Source organism: Carcharodon carcharias, chromosome 10 (assembly GCF_017639515.1).
Source record: "Carcharodon carcharias isolate sCarCar2 chromosome 10, sCarCar2.pri, whole genome shotgun sequence".
Taxonomy (NCBI): Eukaryota; Metazoa; Chordata; class Chondrichthyes; order Lamniformes; family Lamnidae; genus Carcharodon; species Carcharodon carcharias.
This window is the reverse complement of record NC_054476.1, coordinates 77,910,331-77,932,823: the sequence shown is the minus strand read 5'-3', so window position 1 is coordinate 77,932,823 and position 22,493 is coordinate 77,910,331. Positions and strand designations below refer to the sequence as shown.

Below are 22,493 nucleotides of genomic sequence, written 5' to 3'. Positions count from 1 at the left end.
GGAAAATAGGTTTCATGGGCTGGGAAATTCAGGATTGTGCATTAAAACAGCTAATATTTTGCTTCTTAACCACCTCACCACTTCTTAATGACTGACCTGACAGATCCAAGAGGGCTCCCCACTCTCACTGAATCCCGCCCCGGGGAAAATAGGCAGAAGTTGGGATCCTGCTGGGATCTTCCCCCCTGCTATTGGCTTCCAACCCCGCCTTCAATGGGAAAATTCCACACTCTACCTCAGTTTACACTGGAGGCTAAGGGATGGAAATGGCAGCAGTAGAGATCAAGGGGGATATTATAACAGTTGGGAAGCAAAGGCGATCCTAGACAAACTTAAGAATATACTAAGAATTTAATATTAGTTAACAACAGGGCTGTATGTGGAGTTGGTATATAATCTAATTATGATCATGGCTGGCTGCTTTCTAGTCTTTTTTTATTACTCATTTATGGAATGTGGGCATTGCTGGCTTTGCCAGCATTTATTGCCCATCCCTAGTTGTCCTTGAGCTGCCTTCTTGAGCCGCTGCAGTCCATGTGGTGTAGGGACACCCACAGTGCTGTTACGGAGGGAGTTCTGGGATTTTGACGTAGCAACAGTGAAGGAACAGTGATATATTTCCAAGTCAGGGTGGTGAGTGGCTTGAAAGGGACCTTCCAGGTGGTGGTGTTCCCATGTGTCTGCTGCCCTTGTCCTTCTAGATGGTAGTGGTCATGAGTTTGGAAGGTGCTGTCTAACGAGGCTTAGTGAGTTCCTGCAGTGCATCTTGTAGAGGATACACACTGCTACCACTGTATGTAGGTGGTGAAGGGAATGAATGTTTGTGGATGGGGTGCCAATCAAGAGGCTGCTTTGTCCTGGATGGTGTCCAGCTTCTTGAGTGTTGTTGGAGCTGCACTCGTCCAGGCAAGTGGGGAGTGTTCCATCACACTCCTGACTTGTGCCTTGTAGATGGTGGACAGGCTTTGGGGAGTCAGGAGGTGAGTTATTTGCCACAGGATTCCTAGCCTCTGTCCTGTTCTTGTAGCCACAGTATTTATATGGCTAGTCCAATTCAGTTTCTGGTCAATGGTAGCCCCCGGGATGTTGATAGTGCGGGATTCAGTGATGGTAATGCCATTGAACATCAAGGGGCGATGACTAGATTCTCTCTTGTTGGAGATGGTCATTGCCTGGCACTTGTGTGGACTGAATGTTACCTGCCACTTGTCAGCCCAAGCCTGGATATTGTCCAGGTCTTGCTGCATTTGGACATGGACTGCTTCAATATCTGAGGAGTTGCAAATGGTGCTAAACATTGTGCAATCATTAGGGAACATCCCCACTTCTGTTCTTATGATGGAAGGAAGTTCATTGATGAAGGAGTTGAAGATGGTTGGGCCAAGGACACTACCCTGAGGAACTCCTGCAGTGATGTCCTGGAACTGAGATGATTGACCTCCAGTAACCATGACCATCTTCCTTTGTGCTAGGTATGACTCCAACCAGTAGAGAGTTTTCCCCATGATTCCCATTGACTCCAGTTTTGCTAGGGCTCCTTGATGCCACACTCGGTCAAGTGCTGCCTTGATGTCAAGGGCAGTCACTCTCACCTCACCTTGGGAGTTCAGCTCTTTTGTCCATGTTTGAACCAAGGCTGTAATGAGGTCAGGAGCTGAGTGACCCTTGAGGAACCAAAACTGAGTGTCAGTGAGTAGGTTATTGCTAATTAAACTGATGACCCCTTCCATTACTTTACTGATGATTGAGAGTAGACTGATAGGGCGGTAATTGGCCGGATTGGACTTGTCCTGCTTTTTGTGTACAGGACATACCTGTGCAATTTTCCACATAGCCGGGTAGATGCCAGTGTTGTATCTGTGCTGGAACAGCTTGGCTAGGGGTGCGGCAGGTTCTGGAGCACAAGTCTTCAGTACTATTGCTGGAATATTGTCAGGGCCCATAGCCTTTACAGTATCCAGTGCCTTCAGCCGTTTCTTGATATCACATGGAGTGAATCGAATTACCTGAAGACTGGCATCAGTGATGCTGGGGGCCACAGGAGGAGGCCGAGATGGATCATCTACTCGGCACTTCTGGCTGAAGATTGTCTTTATTGCTTCAGCCTTATCTTTTGCGCTGCTGTGCTGGGCTCATCCATCATTGAGGACAGGAATATTTGTGGAGACTCCTCCTCCAATGAGTTGTTTAGTTGTTCACCATCATTCTCGACTGGATGTGGCAGGACTGCAGAGCTTAGATCTGATCTGTTGGTTGTGGAATCGCTTAGCTCTGTCTATCACTTGCTGCTTATGCTGTTTGGCATCCAAGTAGTCCTGTGTTATAGCTTCACCAGGTTGGCACCTCATTTTTAGGCATGCCTGGTGCTGCTCCTGGCATTCCCTCCTGCACCTTTCATTGAATCAGGGTTGATCCATCTCCTAACAGCCAGCTTGCAGTCACTGGTCACATCCAGTCCTGGCAACCACTGAACTCCAACCATTTCAGTCTAATTATTTGTTTCACGGTGCAGAGTTAGTGCTGCCAAGTGTAAAGACTACAATCAGGGCACACTATGAGGAGACTGAAATGTCTAGTTTGTTCAGAAAGAGTCCACAAACTGAACAGAATAAACAATGTACATACTGTGTTTGATCGAAGCGACAGAACAAAGAAATTGTGTAAACAGAAGCAACCAAATGCAAAATGTATGTGTGGTCTGGTTAAAAGGTCACGTCATTTTCGAGGGTATTTGTTCTGTGGCCAAAACAAAAGCTTCAACAGTTATTTTTCAAGAGATATATTTTACTTGCGTTGCTTTATTTTTTTTCCCTTTTTGGAAGATCTTGAATTCCAAATTTAATCCTGTCCTTCCAGCTGATCCTGACAGTTACAATGGCCCAGACCTGTATCTATCTCCTGCCTTTCCACAATGTCCAACCTTAACCTGTGCTTGAGAGAAGGCAAGAGGGAAATGCATGGAAACTAGTGGGGTCATTCTTTAAATATGCAGATCAGTCACTGGAGTCCGACCATCATGTTTTAGCAAGAGGCTGCTGTTGAAAAGTTGCACGATTCAGTGGGAGACTGGGATGTGTCTCATCTTCGGGGAATCATTGGGGAACACTGATGTGCCTGGCTCCCGAGTTAGAATCCTCCACATAACTTTCAACAAGATGGCTCATGGATTTGAAACCAATATTCTTTAGGTCTCCAATGTCTCTGCAGGAGATTGGGATGTGTCTGATCCCTGTTACTGTGCTGGGTATCTTAAGTGTCCTTTGTTCTTTTAGCTGGTTCCTGACAGGAGGAACTCTGAAACATTAGTTTCCATGTGGGAAAGGAGGGGAATAGACCTTTGTCCATCAAGCCTGTCCCATTCAAAACATTCTTCCAGCCCCAGGCATGCAATCTCCTGGTAAGGGGAGAGGTAAAAGGAGAGAAACAAGTTTGAAGTCGAGTTAGACAGGTTGCCGAACAGTTATGACCAATATTTCACCATTCAATGGGGCCAATTTTAACTTGCTGAAATCTGTGTAAACAGGGAGGCAATGGCCTTAAATGGCGTTGGTAGACCAATCGCTTCAATAATATTGATGCTCTGGCCAGCAACATTTTGACAGGAACCTATGACCAGGTGACCAAAGCACCCGCCCATATCAGTCACGTGGCCTCTTTCAATATGCTAACCAGGGTCCGATGATACACTTTCCAACCAGGTCCACTCCCAATGAAGCCCAGAAGCCCTAGAATGTTAAGCTTTAAACTGCTTTTTCTAGGAGCATGAGGGAACCCCCCACCCCACCAAGTCCCACAAAAATAATCTGGGTGGCTCCCTTGCCAGGACTCCTCCCTCACTGCACAATCACCCCACCCCCCATCCTCCCACTCCAACAGGACTTACCATGCTGCTGGTCAACTGGACTCTGAGCTGCCCGATACTGCACCAACTCCAATCTGACAAGCAGTACTGGGTGGGTGGCCTGTTGGGGGCCGGAGTAGCTGACCAATTCTATTTCAACAATGCAACAGCTCTCAGATGGGCATCCCTGCTCGGCCACCCAGAAGATAAAATGAACCCTTTTTCTCTTACCTCCATTAAAATGGCGCCTGGAACAGAATCACAGAATTGTTACAGTGCAGGAGTCCATTTGGTCCATCATGTCTCCAGCTCTCCGAATGAGTAATTCAGTTAGTCCCATTCCCCCACCTTCTCCCTGTAGCCCTGAACATTGTTCCTTTTCAAACAACAACCTAATTCCCTTTTGAATGCCTCGATTGAACCTGCTTCCACCACACCCTAAGACAGTGCATTCCAGGCCTTAACCATTCACTGTGGGAAGAAATCTTTTCTCATGTTACTATAAATTCTTTTGCAAATTACTTTAAGTCTGTGCCCTCTCATTCTCAGTCCTTTCATGAGTGAGGACAATTTCTCTCAATCTATTCTGTCCTGAACCCTCATGGTTTTGAACAGTCTCATACAAATACAAACATTTTAATTGGAAATATTCAGCAGGTCTGACAGCAACTGCAGAGAGGAATATAGTTAACGTTTCGAGTCCGTATGACTCTTCAACATGCTGTCAGACCTGCTGAGTTTTTCCAGGTATTTTTGTTTTTGTTTCAGATTTCCAGCATCCATAGTTTTTTGCTTTTATCAAACATTTTAATTGTTCATCTGTTAGTACTGCCAACATCCTTATAAATGTTAATGTAAGGGAAAATTCAATGCAATGGATTTAAAGGAGGTCTGAAGTAAAATAATACCCTCTGGTCCTCCTTACACTGCTTATCCAAGTTCAGAAAGACATGGCTTTATAGTTTACAGGAGTGGGTTAAGTCTGGTCCTAGTGCTGTTATCTCTTAAGGTTCGATTTTATTGTCTTATTATCAGTGCACTTTGGTCTCATTACAGATAACAGGTATTCAACCCATTATTAAAATGCAACATAGCTTATCTTAACAAGGGAAAAGATAAAGAATGACTCTAATTGGTTTGTGCAACTTTGCTGAGCCAGAACGTATTGTGCCTGGCAGATTAGTGACTCACAGTACTGTTATTTCACTTTGTTTCCTCTCCTATTCAAAAGGCGGGTTGCTTCTATAATTCACAAGATCAGTTCACTCAAAAATTGTGGCTCTTTTCATTTGAATTTTGAAAGTCAAGGGGATGTTTTGATAGGGATTTTTAAGGTTATGATGGGCTGGGACTGAGTAGCTAGAAACAGACTATTTCCAGCAGTTGAAAGGTCTAGAATGTGGGGACATGATATAAAACTAAATGTAAAATTTTTGGGACAGATAGCAGAAATGTTTTACACTGTGGATTGTGAAGCTGTAGGATTCACTGGCAGAGTTCATGACAGGAGCAGAGACATTGGCCCGGACTTTGCAGGAGGTTTTGACAGTGAATTGTCAGAGGTTGCTGTCATTACCCCTCTGACTGACCGCAGAATTCAGAATTTAGTACAGCTCAGATGAACATGGTAATCCAGGAGTTGCGGTCTGTCACTCATTCCTCCGCCACAGGCTCAACTGTGAGTCATCCTCCACTTTCATCCCATCTGGAGCCAGCAATTAGTGAAATCAGTTGATGTGGTGAGAACTTCCCCTTTCACATTGCTGTGGGATTCCAATAAGTTGTAACTGGGGACAGGATTTTTAGTTTGGTGGGCGCACGCCATCAGTGGGCCTGGGAGTGGCCGGGGAACATACTGCTGACCGTGGTTGGCCCCCCCGACCGCGATTTCACGCCGGCTAGCCAATTAACAGCCAGCCAGTCTGAAATGCGCGCTGAAATGCTCAGCGTTGCCGGGGTTGGGGGCGGGAGGAAGGCCAGCGTTGAAGTCAGCACGGGCGCAGGCGAGCGCTCACAGACAGCTCCCCGAAAGCAGAGAGCTGTCTCAGGGAGCTGAAGGCCTGAACAACCTAAAATAAAGGCCGCAGAAACTGGAAAAATGTGTGCAAGCTTCATAATCAGTGCCCTGAAAATGTAGGTAATGAAAATATGGATGAGGTTTCCTGAAAAATGCAAAGGCCGCCTGGCCGATTCGTCCACCCGCCAACCATAACATTGGACGGGCAACGAAAAAGCTCTGTTAATTGCACCATTAATGGGCTTAATTGCCCTCTTAATTTGTTGGCAGTCACGCAACCGAGTTTAGCACACGCCTGCCGACCCAAATATCGCGAGTGCACAATGATGTAGGGATGCTTGACCGACGTCATCCTGCACTATTTTACGCTCGAACAGATCGGGTGCATGCTCGTCCGCTCTGCGAAAAATTCTGCCCTGGGTTTTAAATGGCAATCTCAATAACTAGCTGAACAGCTGATCTGGCCTAGGAAACTTAATTTTATTTTGTGGAGTGTTGTTAAATGTCACTGTTAGGATTTTTTCAATTATATATTTTACAATCATTTTTTTTCCCCTGATATTTCAGCTCCTGCATTCACCCCACATGTTATGTCTCAATCTGTACTTTGCTTTGTGTTAAATTGCCAAAAGATGATTTAATTTTATTGTGTTTTATTTCTGTTTGGCTGTCTGTGGGAATTCTTTGAATTGATTGGCTGCATGGACAGCTTGATAATATCACTTTAGCTCCATGCTGGAATCCCATCACCATTACAGAATACTACAATTCATTGCATGGTGAGAGGAGATAAATTTCAAGCCACAGGGATCACTAATTCTCTTGGCAAGACTTTCTTCGTGGTAGGTGGTGAGTGCCCTTGCCTGCTGCTGATTGCAGAATCGAAGCCTGTTGTCAACATTTAGAAATAGGTTAAACAGGTAGTTGAAGGAAAAGGACATGACGCATACAGACCACATGCATGAGGATTAGGACTGCTGCTCAAATGGTGGATAAGCATCAACATGGAATGAAAACAGAAAATGCTGGAAAAAATCAGCAGGTTTGGCAGAATCTATGGAGGGAGAAACGGAGTCCATAAGTTTTTCCAGCATTTTCTGTTTTTATTTCCAACATGGAATGGATGAGCTGAATGGCCCATTTCCAGGTTATTGCTACATAGTTCTGTGTAGCAAAATTCTTATAATTGCGACTTAAAAAATATCTACTCACTTCTGGAACTTGGGAAGAGTAACAGATAACAAGCGGAGGATAATGAATCAATATCACAAGACAAAGTCCTGTGCCCAAGCAGCCTGAACTATGTCCAGTGCAGTATTGGCCTCAGTTGATATTAAGATGTCCCAAGCAGCTGCCCTTAGTCAGGTGTAAGGCCTCCATTAACATATTCAAGGAGCTTAATACCTGTTTAAGGAACTTTGGTTAAATGGATCAGTGCTGAGCATGCTCTGCTTTGTTTTTTTGTTCTTGAAATGAACTAACCAGCAAATGTTATGTAAAGGGACCATCGGAAGCCACCACCAAAATTGTCAGTGTATCAGGCTGGGGGAGGGGGAGGTGTGGGTTGGGGGCAACAGGAGTGCTCCTCCCAGCTCCACAACACTCATATAGGCTGCTGCCAGCATGCATTTGACCTCCTCCTATTCTCCTCCCCTAAATGCTCTCCTGCTCCCCTCTCATTCTCCTCACCCCCATATATCTCCAGCCTCTCCTAATCTGCCATTCCCTTGACTTCTCCTATTCACGTGCCCATATTCCATTCTCCAGTCCTGTCTCATTCTCCTGTCCTCTCCCATTCTACTGCTCGTAGATTCTACTGCCTCCTCCTCCATTCTCCTCACCCTCCTCCATTCTCCTCACCCTCCTCTATTCGCCTTGCCCGCCCCCATTCCTGCCCCCATCCCTGAAGATACCTGAGGCGTGCGGCTACCCCAACTAGACCATTCTCAAAGTGGCCGTTTGACAGCAATAGACTGATGATCCCCAGAATACAATTTCAGCCAAGCCTTGGATTTCCATGGAGTGTGCCCAGCACCCTTTGGACCACATCCTTGAAGAAAGGTTATACCCTTGAAGGACGATGGAAAATTATGAGAGAAGCTTGCAAGAGAAAAATATTAACACCAACAAAGCCTCCACTGACATGGAACACTAAGATACAAGCATTCTCCATTTAATAAAGAATGGTGACAATTAGCAATAGTTATTTGCATTCTGCACAGTGCCATCTATACTGTGAATTGAACCTGACAATTCCCAGAGTACAGTCTGCAGTCATTAACCCATTTTCAGGACAAAACAAAGTCATACTGAGACAAGTCTCACTCACCACAAGATCTGGATGACTGCCGCTACAAAGTCTTCCCACTTAACCAAGTAAGAGTCACTAGTAGTTTCAGCTGTGGCTCTGCTGGTAGCTAGCTTGCCTGTAGGTTCAAGTCCAACCCCAGATACTTTGAATGCATAATCCAGGCTGAAAATTCAGTGCAGTACTGAGGGGCTGAAGTCCTATTGGAAATGTGCATAGAACATTAAAGCAAGGCCCCATCTGGCATCTCAGGTGGGCATAAAAGATGCCATGGCACTACTCGAAGACCAGTAAGGGAGTCCTCCTTGGTGTCCTGGACAATGTTGACTCCTCAACTAGCATCTGGTCATTATCACATTGCTTTTTGTGGGACCTTGTTATATCCAAGTTAGCTGTTGCATTTCCTACATTCTGACAGTGACTACATTCTAAAAATACTTAATTGGCTGGGACTTTGGAAAGCACTATAGAAAGGAGCAAGTTTTTTTTATTATTGTCTCAGTGTCCTTGATTAATCAGCGAGGGAGCCAATCAGCAGTTTTCACTCTTCTCAGTTATTCAAGTATCACATCTTGGTTCAAGATTACTTAGAAAGGAGTCTTGCATATTTGGAAACACAAAGTATTTCTGACTTCATTTCTTGGGAATGCAGTTTGTAATTAGAAGCCAATTGTTAACACAGCTGGACGATGGATGACATCAGTTATAAACTTTGTAAGTGTCAACAGTCAATCTGACCTTGCAGCAATGCACACATCTGCAAAACAATACTTCAAAAGAATATTTGGGAAAAACACTTGACTGGATGAGTGCAGCTCCAACTTCACTCAAACAGCTCGACACCATCTGGGACAAAGCAGCCTGCTTGATTGGCACCTGATCTACCACCTTCAACATTCACTCCCTCCACCACTGACACACAGTGTCAGCAGTGTGTACCATCTACAGGATGCATTGCAGCAACTCACCAAGGCTCCTTTGATAGACGGCACCCTCAAGTCCCGTAAATTCTACCACCTAGAAAAATATGGGCAGCAGGCATACGAAAACATCACCACCCTCAAGATTCCATCTAAGTCACACTCCATCCTGACTTGGAACTGTACTGCCGTTCCTTCACTGTAGCTGGGTAAAAATCTCTCCCTAACAGCACTGTGGGTGCACCTACGCCATGAGGACTGCTGCAGTTCAAGAAGGCAGCTTACCAGCACCTCCTCAAGTGCAATCAGGGATGGGCCATAAATGCTGGTGTAGCTAGTGATATCCACTTCCAAATAATAAAAAAACAAAATGCAATTATAAGTGTTATATATAAACAAATGGAATGCAAATTAATGCCTTCACTTGGTTTAGATAAAGATACCTGGATGAGGGTTAGAAGCTGGAATCTAATTAAGGAGTTCAGTTAGTAAACAAATGGTTGATTATGGTGAGGTATATAGAGATTATGGTGATTCTTCAACACAACATGTTTAAGGTATTCACCTGGAAATAGTCAGTGATGAACGGACCCAACTCACTCTTCAGCAGCTGCCTGTGGAGAAAGATTCCAGTTAATACTGGCATCACTATGCAGGGAGAAGCTTAGAACATGTATAGTATGGCTAATATTGTCTTATTAATATTATTGTCAATACTTGCTGCTTTTTCTCACATTTGTCATTAAAGCTACCAGACTCACCCAGACACAAACGTGCTATAAATGCTGAGTGAGTTAAACAAGGGTGATGGGACATGGTGGTCATCTATAGTTGGAGGATAAATCACAGACTTGGGACAGAATAGCAGAACTTCTATTCTGCAACTGAACTGAAGCACTAAAAGCTCTAAAACTGACCTGATTCCTTCAACCTCAATGAAAGTAAATTTCACCCCAAAAGTACAACTTTAATAACTTAAGTTCCTCACCATACTAAAGAAGAAGAGAAAATATATTGAGGGCAAAAGAAAAACTAAATTGAAGGGTTCAGAGGTTTTATATATTACACATACATAAAATAGTGAGTTACAGGCTGGAATCTATTATCTTGTGGCAATGCACACACATTGTTAAATTAGGTCTCTCTTAGTAGTCTCTTTTCTCCATATTGCCTTGTGCCCTATTGTGCATTTTCTTTCTCTCTCTTCTCGTCTCGTCTGCTTATCCCTATCCCCTTCAAGCTATTTATTCAACCTCTATCTATTGTCCAATAGATTGCAGTTCAGCTGTTTCATGGATATGAGTTCCAAGGTCCAATATTAGGGCACCTTGGGCCACAAGATTTAGGTACAGGGATGGCACCCTGAGTCCCCACCTTTGTGTTGCTAGAATTCTTGCCCCATTACTAGTTTTTCCTTACTCATTGGAGTTAAATAAATAAATGATTTTGTAACTAGTTTAAAAACCTCAACACCTTGAGCAACTTCAATGGTTCAATTTTTATTTTGTTTTACATTGTTCGATTTGCTCTATGATTCCCAATGGTAGAGTTATGACTTGCTTTAAGAAATGTAATCTTAGATAATTAAGTGAAAGTATTACACAAGAATTTGCAAAAATTGTGCGATGAGCCTGAAGTATGACGGACAGACTGTCACTACATTTATCATTGTTAAAGTATTATAAGTAGATAACTGATGGATATAACTTAGAACAACACAAAATAATCCAAATTTCACATTTAATTGCTATTGTTGGTTACCAGGCAGCACCTATATAAATACTGAGTGCCGCATTGGGTTAGCACACTGTTCTTACAAGAGGGCAGGCCATACTAGATTTATTAATGAGCAATGAGTCTGACTTAGTTAATAATCTAACAGTAAGGCAACATTTATCTTAAGTGATCATAATATGATTGAATTTAATGTTAGATTTGAAAAGGAGAAATACAACAACTAAGATTCTAGATTTTGGTAAGATTAACTTAAATGGGATGAGACAGAGACTGACAACAGCAAACTTTTTAAACTGATATCAACTAAAAATACTGATAAACACGGGAGAGTGGTTAATAAACAATTAGCTTAATGATCTATGTAAATAACTTAAATACCATTGCACTGACTGTCTGTAAAAACCAGGTTGAAACGTCTGTAATGTTCATTGATTGTATTGAAGCACCTCATGATCTATGTGGAGAATCTGAATATGATTGCACTCTTTGTGACGGCCATTTTGAAATGTTTTGTAACGTTCTTTCAGGTATTTTATGAACAAAGTATGTTTTTCCAAAAAATACCAATATAGCTTAATACAGGACCAGTATTTACCCCTAAGGGGAAAAAGCTCCATTTAACAAATAACCAACGAGGGTCGACAAAAGAGCGGAGCGATAACAAACCTAAAGGAGAGGGCATTCAAAATGCAAGGAATGGTGTAGATCCAGTAAAACAGGAAGCGATATAAAGAACAACAAAGAAAGGCAAAAAATATAGTAAGAGTGGCAAAAAGGAACTTGCAATGGATATCAAAATTAACATAAAACAATTTTGCAATTGTATTAGAAGGAAATTGGCAATGTGGGCCCTTTAAAATAGATTTGGGTAATATTAAAATGTATTAAAGGAAATGGCAGACTTCTTGAAGAATACATAAATAAAAGCAAAATAATGCAGATGCTGGAGATTTGAAATAAAAACAGAAAGTGCTGGAAATACTCAGCAGGTCTGGCAGCATCTGTGGAGAGAGAAGGAGTGAATGATTCAAGTCTAATATGACTTCTTCAGAACCCAAAGAACAGTCATATTCAACTTGAAATATTAACTCTGTTTCTCTCTCCATGGATGCTGCCAGACCTGCTGAGTATTTCCAGCACTTTCTGTTTTTATTTATGAATAATTCCTTCGTCAGTTTCACAGGAGAGGAAGAGGATAATGTACCTGACATTCTAGAGAAGTTAATAGTGAATCAAGAATGGGAACTCACTGAACTTTGTGTAGGCAGAAACACAGTGTTAGAAATGATAGTGGCTGACAAATCCCTAGGCCCTGATGGTTTCTGCCCCTGGGTTTAACTGAACCAGGTGAGCAAATTGCAGACGCTTTGGCCATAATCAACAGAAACTCTCTCAATTCAGAAATGGGCCCTTTAGATTGAAGAGTTGCAAACGCAATTTCATTATTTAAGAATGGTAGGAGAAAGAAAACTGGAAATTATAGGCTTGCTAGTTTAACATCTGTTGTGGGGAAGCTATTGGAATGTATAATTAAGGGCAGAGTGACTGAACAATTATAGAGAGTTGAGCTGATTTACAAAGAGCCAACATGGGGCAGAATTTTCCCCCGTTGGGGGGGATGTTGAAGAGCGGGCGCATGGAGGCACGCCTCTGATTGGGGGCGTGCCACCATTTTACGTGGGCGGGCCAATTAAGGCCCGCCTAGCATGACGTCCACACGGAAGCGCTATGCACCCCCTGTGCGGTTGGGGGGGGTGGGGGGGAGATTCCCTCAGCCGGGAGTATGCTCTTTCGTGCATGCACACGAAAGAGCGCACTCATCTCCCTGAGGCCAGGTGCTATCTCAGGGAGATCGACTCTGCTGTAAAAAATATTAAAAATAGAAAAGAAAAAAATCCCTGACATGTCACATGAGTTGGGACATGTCTCTAACTTTTAAAAACATTTAAATTTTTTAAAACCTACATGAAACCTCATCCCGCCCGTGGATGAAGTTTCATGCTTTTTCTAAATCCTCCAGGGCTCCTGGCCTGCCCACCAGCCTTAAGGTTACATGGGTAGGTCCATTAATTACTTAAATGACTCTGTCAATGGCCTCAATTGGCCATTGACAGGTCGGCGGGCGCGCAGCTGATTTTGCTGAGCCCCCGCCTACCTGAAACTTTAAATGGGGCGGGGTGAGGTCGGGAGTTCTGCCCGACATCACTACGTGTCATTTTACGTGTTGCCAAGCGGGCCCTGCCCCTCGCTCGCGATGGGAAAATCCTGGCCATGGATTTGTAAATGGCAGGTCATTTCTAACAAAGCCAACTGAATTTTTTAAGGAAGTAGTTAAAGGTTGGTGGGCAGGCCGGGAGCCCTTGCGGGCATTAGAAAAAGCGCGATTGGTTAGGGTCTATGGATTAATAGGCTATCCCTTTCCCCTCATGAGAGAGGAGAGTGCCAGTCCTCTCTCTGTGGGTATCAGTCTACCACTCAAAAGTGACTCAGTTGAATAGGAATCAGCGACTTGGTGCGATATGCTGAGAAAGATGTCTGCTGGGGATAAGGAAAATGTCAGTAGATCTAATAGCATGTGGCTTCTGAAGTTGGAGCTGAATTGGGCTGTTGACACAGGGTACAGTGTGTAATTTTGTTGCACTGGAGATGTGGAAGCTGATTTTCTTGACAAGCTCTGGGGGACATCCATGCTTTGTCCGTGATGAGAGTTGACCAGTACCCCAAGATTTCTAGGATTAGGAATGGAGGTGGGAGAAGAATTCAGCTCAGAGCCTTTACTTCCCCAAGTTACACTATGGTTTGTCAAGCAGAAAGGGGCCTGGGTTTACTAACTCTGGGCATATTTTCTTGGGGGTATGATCACATGACATTCAATCATGCAACATCTGCCCATTGTTTGTGAATGTTACTAAATTTAACTCAGTTGTGTGTCTCTGTATTCTGGTATTCTTAGGACAAGCTCAAAATAATTATGCCCTAAAACACAGTTTTTCAATTTGAACAAAATGGGTTGCAGCCATAATGGAACCCTAGTGAGAATCATTCTTTTTTGGATAGAATGGGTAAGTGAGAAATGCAGGAGAAGGAGAAGGGGTTTCATGGTGATATAGTTTATGGATGCTTGAATGCTCTGTGTCACATGGTGATGGGAAGCTGATTTTCAACCATGCTTTTCCTCACACTGAGTTCTCACTTCTAATTGCTAGCCATTGACAGTGGGTGCGTGGAGGACAGGGGATAAGAGTTGGTGTGTGCACAGTCATTTGGCTAAATCTGTTGCGACTGAACTCCAGGCCACTTCAAGGACTGAGATGGCTAGGCAGGCTCCTTGAGTAAAGCTGGGTATAACTGGAGGATTGGGGGTGGGGGTGGTGGGGTTGAGGGTGTGGGTGGGTAGGGCTGTGGGTATAGGAATGAGAAGTGGAGACAGCAAGTAGCAGCTGAGATATGTGGGTTTGAAGTTCTGTGAACGATAAAGATAAAGTATTTTTCTCCTGGAAAAGCAGAGTCCAGGAGAGCAACCCTTCATTCTAGAAGATTCACGAGACAATACAAGAATGTTGGCAACCATAAGGGAGCCTCTAGAACCTGGCTTCCCAGGTCACTCCTCGGACTAAAGGACCTCAGTAGCAAGTACAAGATGGTGAGTTCTTATCTTCCTTATCTTCATAGAACCATACAGCACAGAAGGTGACCATTCTGCCCATTCTGCCTGTGCCAGCTGTTTGAAAGAGCTATCCAATTAGTTCTACACCACTTGCTCCAGCAAAAGGAGCTGGGTGCTCCAGTCTCCTGGCCTCACCATCTGCCCACCTCCATTGTCGCCTCAGGCCTACTGTCCTATTGGGTTATGTGGAGCTCCCGTGCAGTCAGCATCAACCCTGAGGTAAGTTTGCTGCATTCACAGTATCTTACTGCAATCCGCAAGGTCCAAATATCAGCAAGTAGAGCACTAGTGTAGGTCTTGTGTAATGTAAAAGAAGCTTAGTTCCTCCCCTTACCCTCTCAGAAAATTAAATCCACGTGCTATTAATATCATTATAGTCCTCAATTCCTCCTTCCACTTCTCAACTATTATTGGTCCATTCCTTTTGAAGCAACATTGCTAATAGGCCCAGAATTACGGGTTGCTGATGTGGCTCATGCAGTGCATTGGGTACTGAGGCTGTTATTTACATGTAGTTGACTCTTAACTGTCCTCTGTCATGCCACTCAGTTGTAGCAAGTTGCCCAATGAATAACAAGACCACATGCACGGCAGCAGTGCAAGAAGAACCACCAACCAACATTGTTAAAATGCAATTTACACAAAAAGGTGGACAAACTGTCAGTGTTAAGGGTGTTTCTTTTATTTTATTCTGCATTTCCAAGATGTGGATGCTCCTGGCAGGCCAGCTAATATTGCCCATCCCTAGCAGCCCTGAGAAGGTGGTGGTGGGTCATTTTCTTGTACCTCTGCAGTCCATATGGTTTTGTTATTCTTTGTAATGGCTTTGATACAGCTTACTAGGCCACTTCAGAGGGCAGCTAAGAGTTAACTGCGTTGATGTGTGACTGGAGTCACATGTAGGCCAGATTGGATAAAGTCAGTTGGTTTCTTACCCTAAATGATATTGGTGAACCAGTTGAGTTTCTACAACAATTCAAGAGTCCATCCACTTGTTGCGTATCCTCTTCCCAAACCCACTGCTTTCTCTGTGTATTTCTATCACATACTCCCATGAAAGAAAAAATATTTTTTTCTAATTTCCCATTTGCTGAAGGGCTGTGACTTTTGTGCATTAACCACCCGGTTCTGCAGTCATTGTACAAATTAAGCAGTGTGCTTGCTTCACCCTTCTCTTGTATATTTACCGTATGTTTTCATTCAGAGAGTACAGTTCATTATCTTGCAAACTTCCTCCCTGGAACACTTTGATCACTGCTTTATGCACGCTGAGAGAGAAACAAAAAGGAAGATAAGTTTCATGAAAAAGAAACCAAAAACAATGAGCTGACATAAAATTATAAAGCTGCAGCAGCCTTTCCTGAACCTCCTCAGGAGCCCGTGTCATGGGCCAGATTTAGCTCCCGTTGTACTATTCCACATCTGGGCCTTTATAAGTCTATCATCAAAACCTTTTATTAAATTGCAATGCTTTTTCCTGGACCACTGGTCTGAGATAAACCTTTTCAGGGCTTTGAATAGGCCGTTAATATATGTCTACTATTCATTTTTATATGTCTGCCTCCCCAACCAAACCTGGAGGGTTTGGGTGGCATTGTCATTCACTACTCGGTTTACCAACTCTCCTGCATTTACCATTCCTGTCTCCAGTCTGAGGCTTGTGATCTCTGGATGCAGCAACTATATCTGTAACTCTCAGTGTGCTTCAGACAGGCAAGTGGAACGTAAAGAGTGAAAAAGAAGCATAAGAAAGGGGTAGAGAGAAAGAGAAGGTAATTGAAAAAAAAGGAGAAATACTTGTAATTAGATGAAGCAGAAGTACATTAATGCACTTAGATATTCCAAACAACTTTCGTGACAGACACATCACAGTATCACAGTATCTTTAGAGTGCTGAAGGAGGCCATTTGGCCCATTGAATCTGTACCAGCTCTCTGAAAGAGCATTCCACCTAGTTCCACTCCCCTGCCTTATTCCCATAACCTTGCACATTCTCCCTTTTCAGTTAGTAATCCAATTCTCTTTTGAATACCTCGATCGACCCTGCCTCCACCACCCTTTCAGGAAGTTTGCTCCAGACTCCAACCACCCTCTGGGTGAAAACATTTTTCCTCACATCACATTTACTCCTTTTGCTAATTATTTTGAATCTGTGTCCTCCAGTTCTTGATGTTCTCTTGAGTTCACCCTGACCATACCCCTCAGATCTTGAATAACTCTACCAAGTCTCCTCTGAGCCTTCTTTTCTCCAAGGAAAACAGTCCCAACCTCTCCAATCTATCCTCATAGCTACAGTTCTTCATCCTGGGAATCATTCCTGTGAATATCCGCTGTACTCTCTCCAATGCCTTCACATTCTTCCTCAAGTATGGTGCCCAGAACTGGACGCAGTGCTCTAGATGAGACCTAACTAGCATCTTATACAAGTTCAATATGACCTCCTTACTATTGTATTGAATGCTTCTATTAAAAAAGCCTAAGATACTATATGCTATATTAACTGTTCTCTCAACATGCCCTGCCATCTTCAATAACCTATGTACATATACACTGAGGTCCCTCTGTTCCTGCACCTCCTATGGAGGTTCTCCCTTTATTTTATTCTGTCTCACCATATCTTTCCTGTCATAACGAATCACCTCACACTTCTCTGCATTGAACTTCATCTGCCACTTGTCTGCCCAACCCACCAACATGTTTATGTCCTTTTGAAGTTCAAGATTATCCCCATCACAGTTGACAACATTTCCAATCTTTGTATCATCTGCAAATTTTGAAATCATGCCCTGAACACCACAGTCTAGGTCATTAATATATATCAGGAAGAACAATGGTTCCAACACTGACCCCTGGGAAACTCCACTTCAATCCTTCCTCCAAGCTGAAAAACAACCATTTATCAGTACCCTCTGTTTCCTGTCACTCAGCCAATTTCTTATCCAAGTGCCTGGTTTCCCTTTTATTCCATGAGCTAGAATTTTGCTCACAATTCTGTTGTGTGGCACTGTATCAAATGCCTTTTGAAAATCCATACACGTCACATCAACAGCGTGTCATTTATCAACCTTACCACTTATGATCAAATCTATGCTTTTTAAAAAAATTTACTCCCAGGATGTGGGCATCGCTAACAAGGCGGGCATTTATTGCCCATCCCTAGTTACCCTTTTTCCATTTGATACAACTGAGTGGTTTGCTAGGACACATTACAGGACAGTTAAGAATCAACCACATTGCTGGTGTGGAACTGGAGCCATGTAGAGGTCAATTTGGTTGGACGGCAGTTTGCCTTCCCTAAAGGACATTCAGGACGCAGCCGTATCTCCTCATACTTGTGGTGCTAGTAACGCAGGTTTTCGGACAGAAAATATCACTGCAAGATTTTTCATAGAAATTACAGCAGAGAAGGCCTTTCGGCCCTCGAGTGTCCAATGCTTACAGCTCTGCTCACTGCATCACTGTTGATGCTGAGTTCTTTCCACTGAGGCTGCCACTGAGGAGTAGGACAACAATCAATGCTAAGATTGAAAAAGAGGATACTGATGCCTCCACTTTGAACAAACCTTTTCGTTCTAAATTTTCCACAGAGAAAACAAGGCAATAAGCCAACAAAGAAAAAGTATGATGCAGAGAACCAGGAGAATAATTCTCCTTCTGAAGTAATTTTAAAATTCTGCCACCTAAAGCAGTCACTCCGCTTAACTCTGCTAAGTATAGGATGTGCGTTCTCAGTGGGGAATCGCCACAGAACGATCTTCTGATTAGCAGTGATAACGTAGCGGTGGAAGGGGAAAGTGAAAGATGCGTCAAACTGACTGGCCTTATATGTCCCTACTGGCTTGTTACTGGCCTTTAGGAGAGACCTGGGGCAGAGTTTTGCCCTTGGCGGGGGTGGTCGGTGGGGGCGGTTGGGAAGCTGACTGCCGCCCGCGATTGACTCCGCACTGATTTCTCGTGGGTGGGCCAATTAAGACCTGTCCTGCATGGATCGTGAGCGGCAGCACTGAGTGCGCGGGGGAGGAGGGAGAGCCTCGCCTAGAGCACAGTTCGTGCATGTGCGAGAAAGAGCGCTTTAATCTGCCTCAGGGAGTTAGAAGCGCTTTTAAAAAAAATTAATAAAGACAGTAAAAATTTAATAAAGCATGTCCTCTCATGTGACTCTGACCCATAGCTGGCAAGAACAAAATAAACAATGGAGGAAGAGAAGCTGAAAGTAAGCAGTATTGATATTAAATTCTAAATTTCGCAGTTTGGGAAGTACAAAAGGAGCTTTACACTATGTTGAAGATACATTATACCAGATCTGGGAGTGTTTGATGGGGCTGTGGAGATAAATTTTACCTTGTATTAAGCCTGTGTTATACCCCACCTGAAAATCTTAGAAGGGTAATGTTGCTGATGGCAAGAAGTGCTACATCTGATGTGAACATGCACATCAATGAACTCTTCCCCGTAATTAGAGCTGGCCTAAGGTGATAGGGCTTTCACCTCTTAAGTCAGAAGACTGTGGGTTCAAGCCACGTCTTGTCTCTCAACCACATAATCTCTGCTGACACTTTAGTGCAGTGTTGAGGAAGCACTGAATTGTCAGAAGTTAGGTTGACATTAAAGATTCCATAGTCCGATTTGAAGAACGGCACAGAGTCCTCCTCATGTCTTGACCAATATTCATCTTTCAGTCTTGATATTTGTGGTGTTAATTATATATTAATTGTGTTTGATAGTAGGCAGGTGGTGGGCGTTAACTGAGGATTAAGCTCCTATAAATAGACACAGCCTAAACTGAGGTTGTTGGTTTAGGAGGCATATGCTTATAATAAATTAACTGTAAATAAATGTAAAACTGTGTAAATATTGGCTTCAGTTCTAGCCTTCACCAACTGGCTTTCTGGAATAGAACATCGTAGCAGATATGGTTGCCTAAAGGTGAAAGTTGGAAGATAAGAAAAAAATAAACAGATAGAAAACCACAATCCTTGTAGCCATTGTGGAAAATGGAAGAAAACAATGTAAGTTGTCTGATATGGTATGATTAACCTCTTGCATTCTTGGAGTCTGACCCATATGACCAGTGGAAGAATGATGTAGAAATGTGCATATGGGTTACATTCCTACCAATGAGGAAACAAAGTATGGCCTTGACGTTTCCTACCATAAGTAAAATCAGATGTAAGGTATTTTGTGAGCTGGATGTAAGTCAGTTGGATACTGAAGAAGGTCTGGATTTTTTTTTAGAGTTCTTGGATGAAATTTACAGATTAGATGATCTGTTAAATGCTTACTTATATGAGGCATGGCTGGACTTTGATGGTTATTGAAAACCAGGTGGTTATTCCTGGGAGGAATGTACCATGGACTTTAACAGACTGTTTAAAAGATTGAACAAAACCTAATTTGGGATCCCTGAATCAGTACTTGCGTTTAAGTTGTGGGATTGTGCTCGGGTGTCTCATTTGGACAGGCTTGGTTCTAACTGGTGTCTAGTTCTCGGAGAGGGACACCGGCTGCCTTGAAAAAATTCCCGGGGAAACTATCATTTCCCTCAGCCTTTGTAGAACAAATTCAACATTCTGCGAGATTAAAGCGCCTTTAGCAGATCGGACTATTACAACATAAGATAGGTGAATGAATCCCAGGAATGTCCAAGGAACATAGTTGCTTCAGGTCTGATTCGAAATATCATTATGCATTGAATTGCCCAAAGCAGAGATACATTTTCCTCAAAATGTCCCACGATGAAGGGAATTCTGAGGAGGAGGATGAAAATAATGATGAATCTTAACAAATTATACTGGTAACAAGGAGCTTTAGTCCTGTAATGAATGTGTTAGCTTTTGACTAATTTAATTGTGCAGTGCTAGATAATACTTGCACTTCAACAGTATGTGGAGCAGATCAGTTAAAAGGTATCTTGATTCACTAATTAGTGAGGATACATGAAAGGTTAAAAAATATAAAAGTGCAACTTGCTTTAGGTTTGGTGATGTCAACACTTTGAGATCACTAAGGAGAGTTATAATTCCATGTAAACCATTTTATAAGTAGCGATGCATTCTAATGAGATACCTATGCTATGAAAAAGGCACAAATGAAACATGACTTAGAGTATGATAAGGTAGTTATTTTTGGAAAGTTAGTAGATCTGCAGTTTACCCAGTCAGGACATGATTGTATCTCTTTAATGAAAACCATCAGGCTTCGTTAAAGCGTAAGACAAATATTAATGGCATCAGGTCATAAAACTCAGAGGGAAAAGGAATTGTCTTAAAGTTACATAAACAATTTGCTCACCCTACTTGTCAAAGGTTACAAATTCTTCTAAAAATTACAGGTATTGTTAATGAATAATATACATGGCCAATAGAAGGGATTAAAGTGCAGATTGAAATTTGTAAAGGTATTGGAGGTTGTCGTCATATGGTATTGCATTGGAATGTGACTTCAACAAGGTAGTTACCATGGATTTAAAGGCATAGGACAAAGATGGAAATATTTTCTTTGTACATTTTGTAGACCTGGTAACTGGATTTAGTCTTTCTAGATTAAAACTGAGTAAGGACAAAAATGTTGTTATAGACAAAATAATGGAGAAATGGAAACAGATTCAATTTGGGACATCAGCAAAGTTTCTGACCAATATTGGAGGAGAATTTGCCAATGACAAGTTCAGAGAAATCTGTGAAAACTTGAATGTCATGGTGATGAATACCACAGCTAAACATACTTTCAGCAATAAATTCTGTGAAAGGAATCATGCAGTGATCAATGAAATACTGTATATAAAACTTGAGATGATCAACCAGACTGCAATTCGCTAACTTCACTGGCATTGGTGGGGGAGGAGGAGGGTTCATGCAAAGAATTTACTTCAGTTTGTAGGAGAGTATAGCCCCTAGCAATTAGTCTATGGGTAAAATTCCAAATTGCCTTCTGTTCTAATTAATTTAATCCTATTTTACAGTTGGCAGGTGGGCGAGTCGGCCAGGCGGCCTTTGATTCTTTAGCAAAGTTTCCATAATTAAATAGAAGATAAATATAAATTATTAGGCAGAATTTTTATTCTGTTGATGTTATTGTGAGTGAGTTTCGTGTTGGGACATTTTTTTCAGATTTTAAAACTCTTTATTTTTGGTTTAAAAATTGTTCAGCTCCCTGAGGCAGCTCCCTGCCGTCAGCAGCTTTCAGTGCATGCTCCCCTACACATGTGCAGGCATTAGCACTTGCCCTCCTCTCGCCTCCAGCCCAGCAGCGCTGTGTCTTTCAGCGTGCCTTTCACATTGGCTGCCGGTTAACTGGCCAGCCAGCGTGAAATTGCGGTTGGGGGTCAATCAAGGGCAGCGGACCGTTTCCTGGCCGCTCATGGGCCTGCCCGCCGCACCCACCCAATGACCCGAAAATCCTACTCCTAAAGTAAGGAATGTTTCAAGGGCAAATAAAACATTAAACAAACTAAATTTGGAGAAATGCATTCTTAAGATCCAAGGGACAGGGAAATAGTCATTTTTAGTGATGCTTCAAATGCAGATCTTCCCAATGGGTATTCTTGCGCAGCTCATTTCATAATACTTCTAATGGATGAAAATAGGAAACATATTCCATTAGCTTTGTAAGTTAAGAATATAAAATGAGTTTTTCAAGGACTTTGTCTGCTGAAACACTGGTTCGGTGGAGGTAGTGGATACAGGATTCTATTTGTCAAATATTTTAAATGAGATTCTGTATAATGGGTGTACTGAAGATAGCATACCCATTGAATGTTATGTGGATAATTGTTCATTGTGGGATAATGTGCATTCTACGAAAAGTGAGCGAGAAATGGTTACGGATTGACCTTGCTGGCTTGAAACAAATGTTGGAGAGAAATAAATCTCTATGGGTGGATGCATGTCATCAGCCACCTGATTGAAATGCATGCTTGAAGAAATCGTTAGGCGACCTAGAGGGATATCTCACAATGTAATGCTTTGTGCAGAATATGGAGTTTCCTGATTTAATTTGTTTTG

General features: G+C 42.6%; 1 protein-coding gene across 1 annotated transcript in view; it reads right to left on the bottom strand.

The window, feature by feature from the left end:
* prr5l (proline rich 5 like) overlaps positions 1-22,493 on the bottom strand; it is a 249,782-nt gene that overhangs the window by 77,059 nt on the left and 150,230 nt on the right. Inside the window, exons 3-4 of the mRNA XM_041197735.1 lie at positions 15,678-15,758; positions 9,652-9,700 (exon numbers count right to left, since the gene is read on the bottom strand). Coding sequence (XP_041053669.1) covers positions 9,652-9,700; positions 15,678-15,758 — 130 coding nt within the window. The remainder of the gene's footprint in view (positions 1-9,651; positions 9,701-15,677; positions 15,759-22,493) is intronic.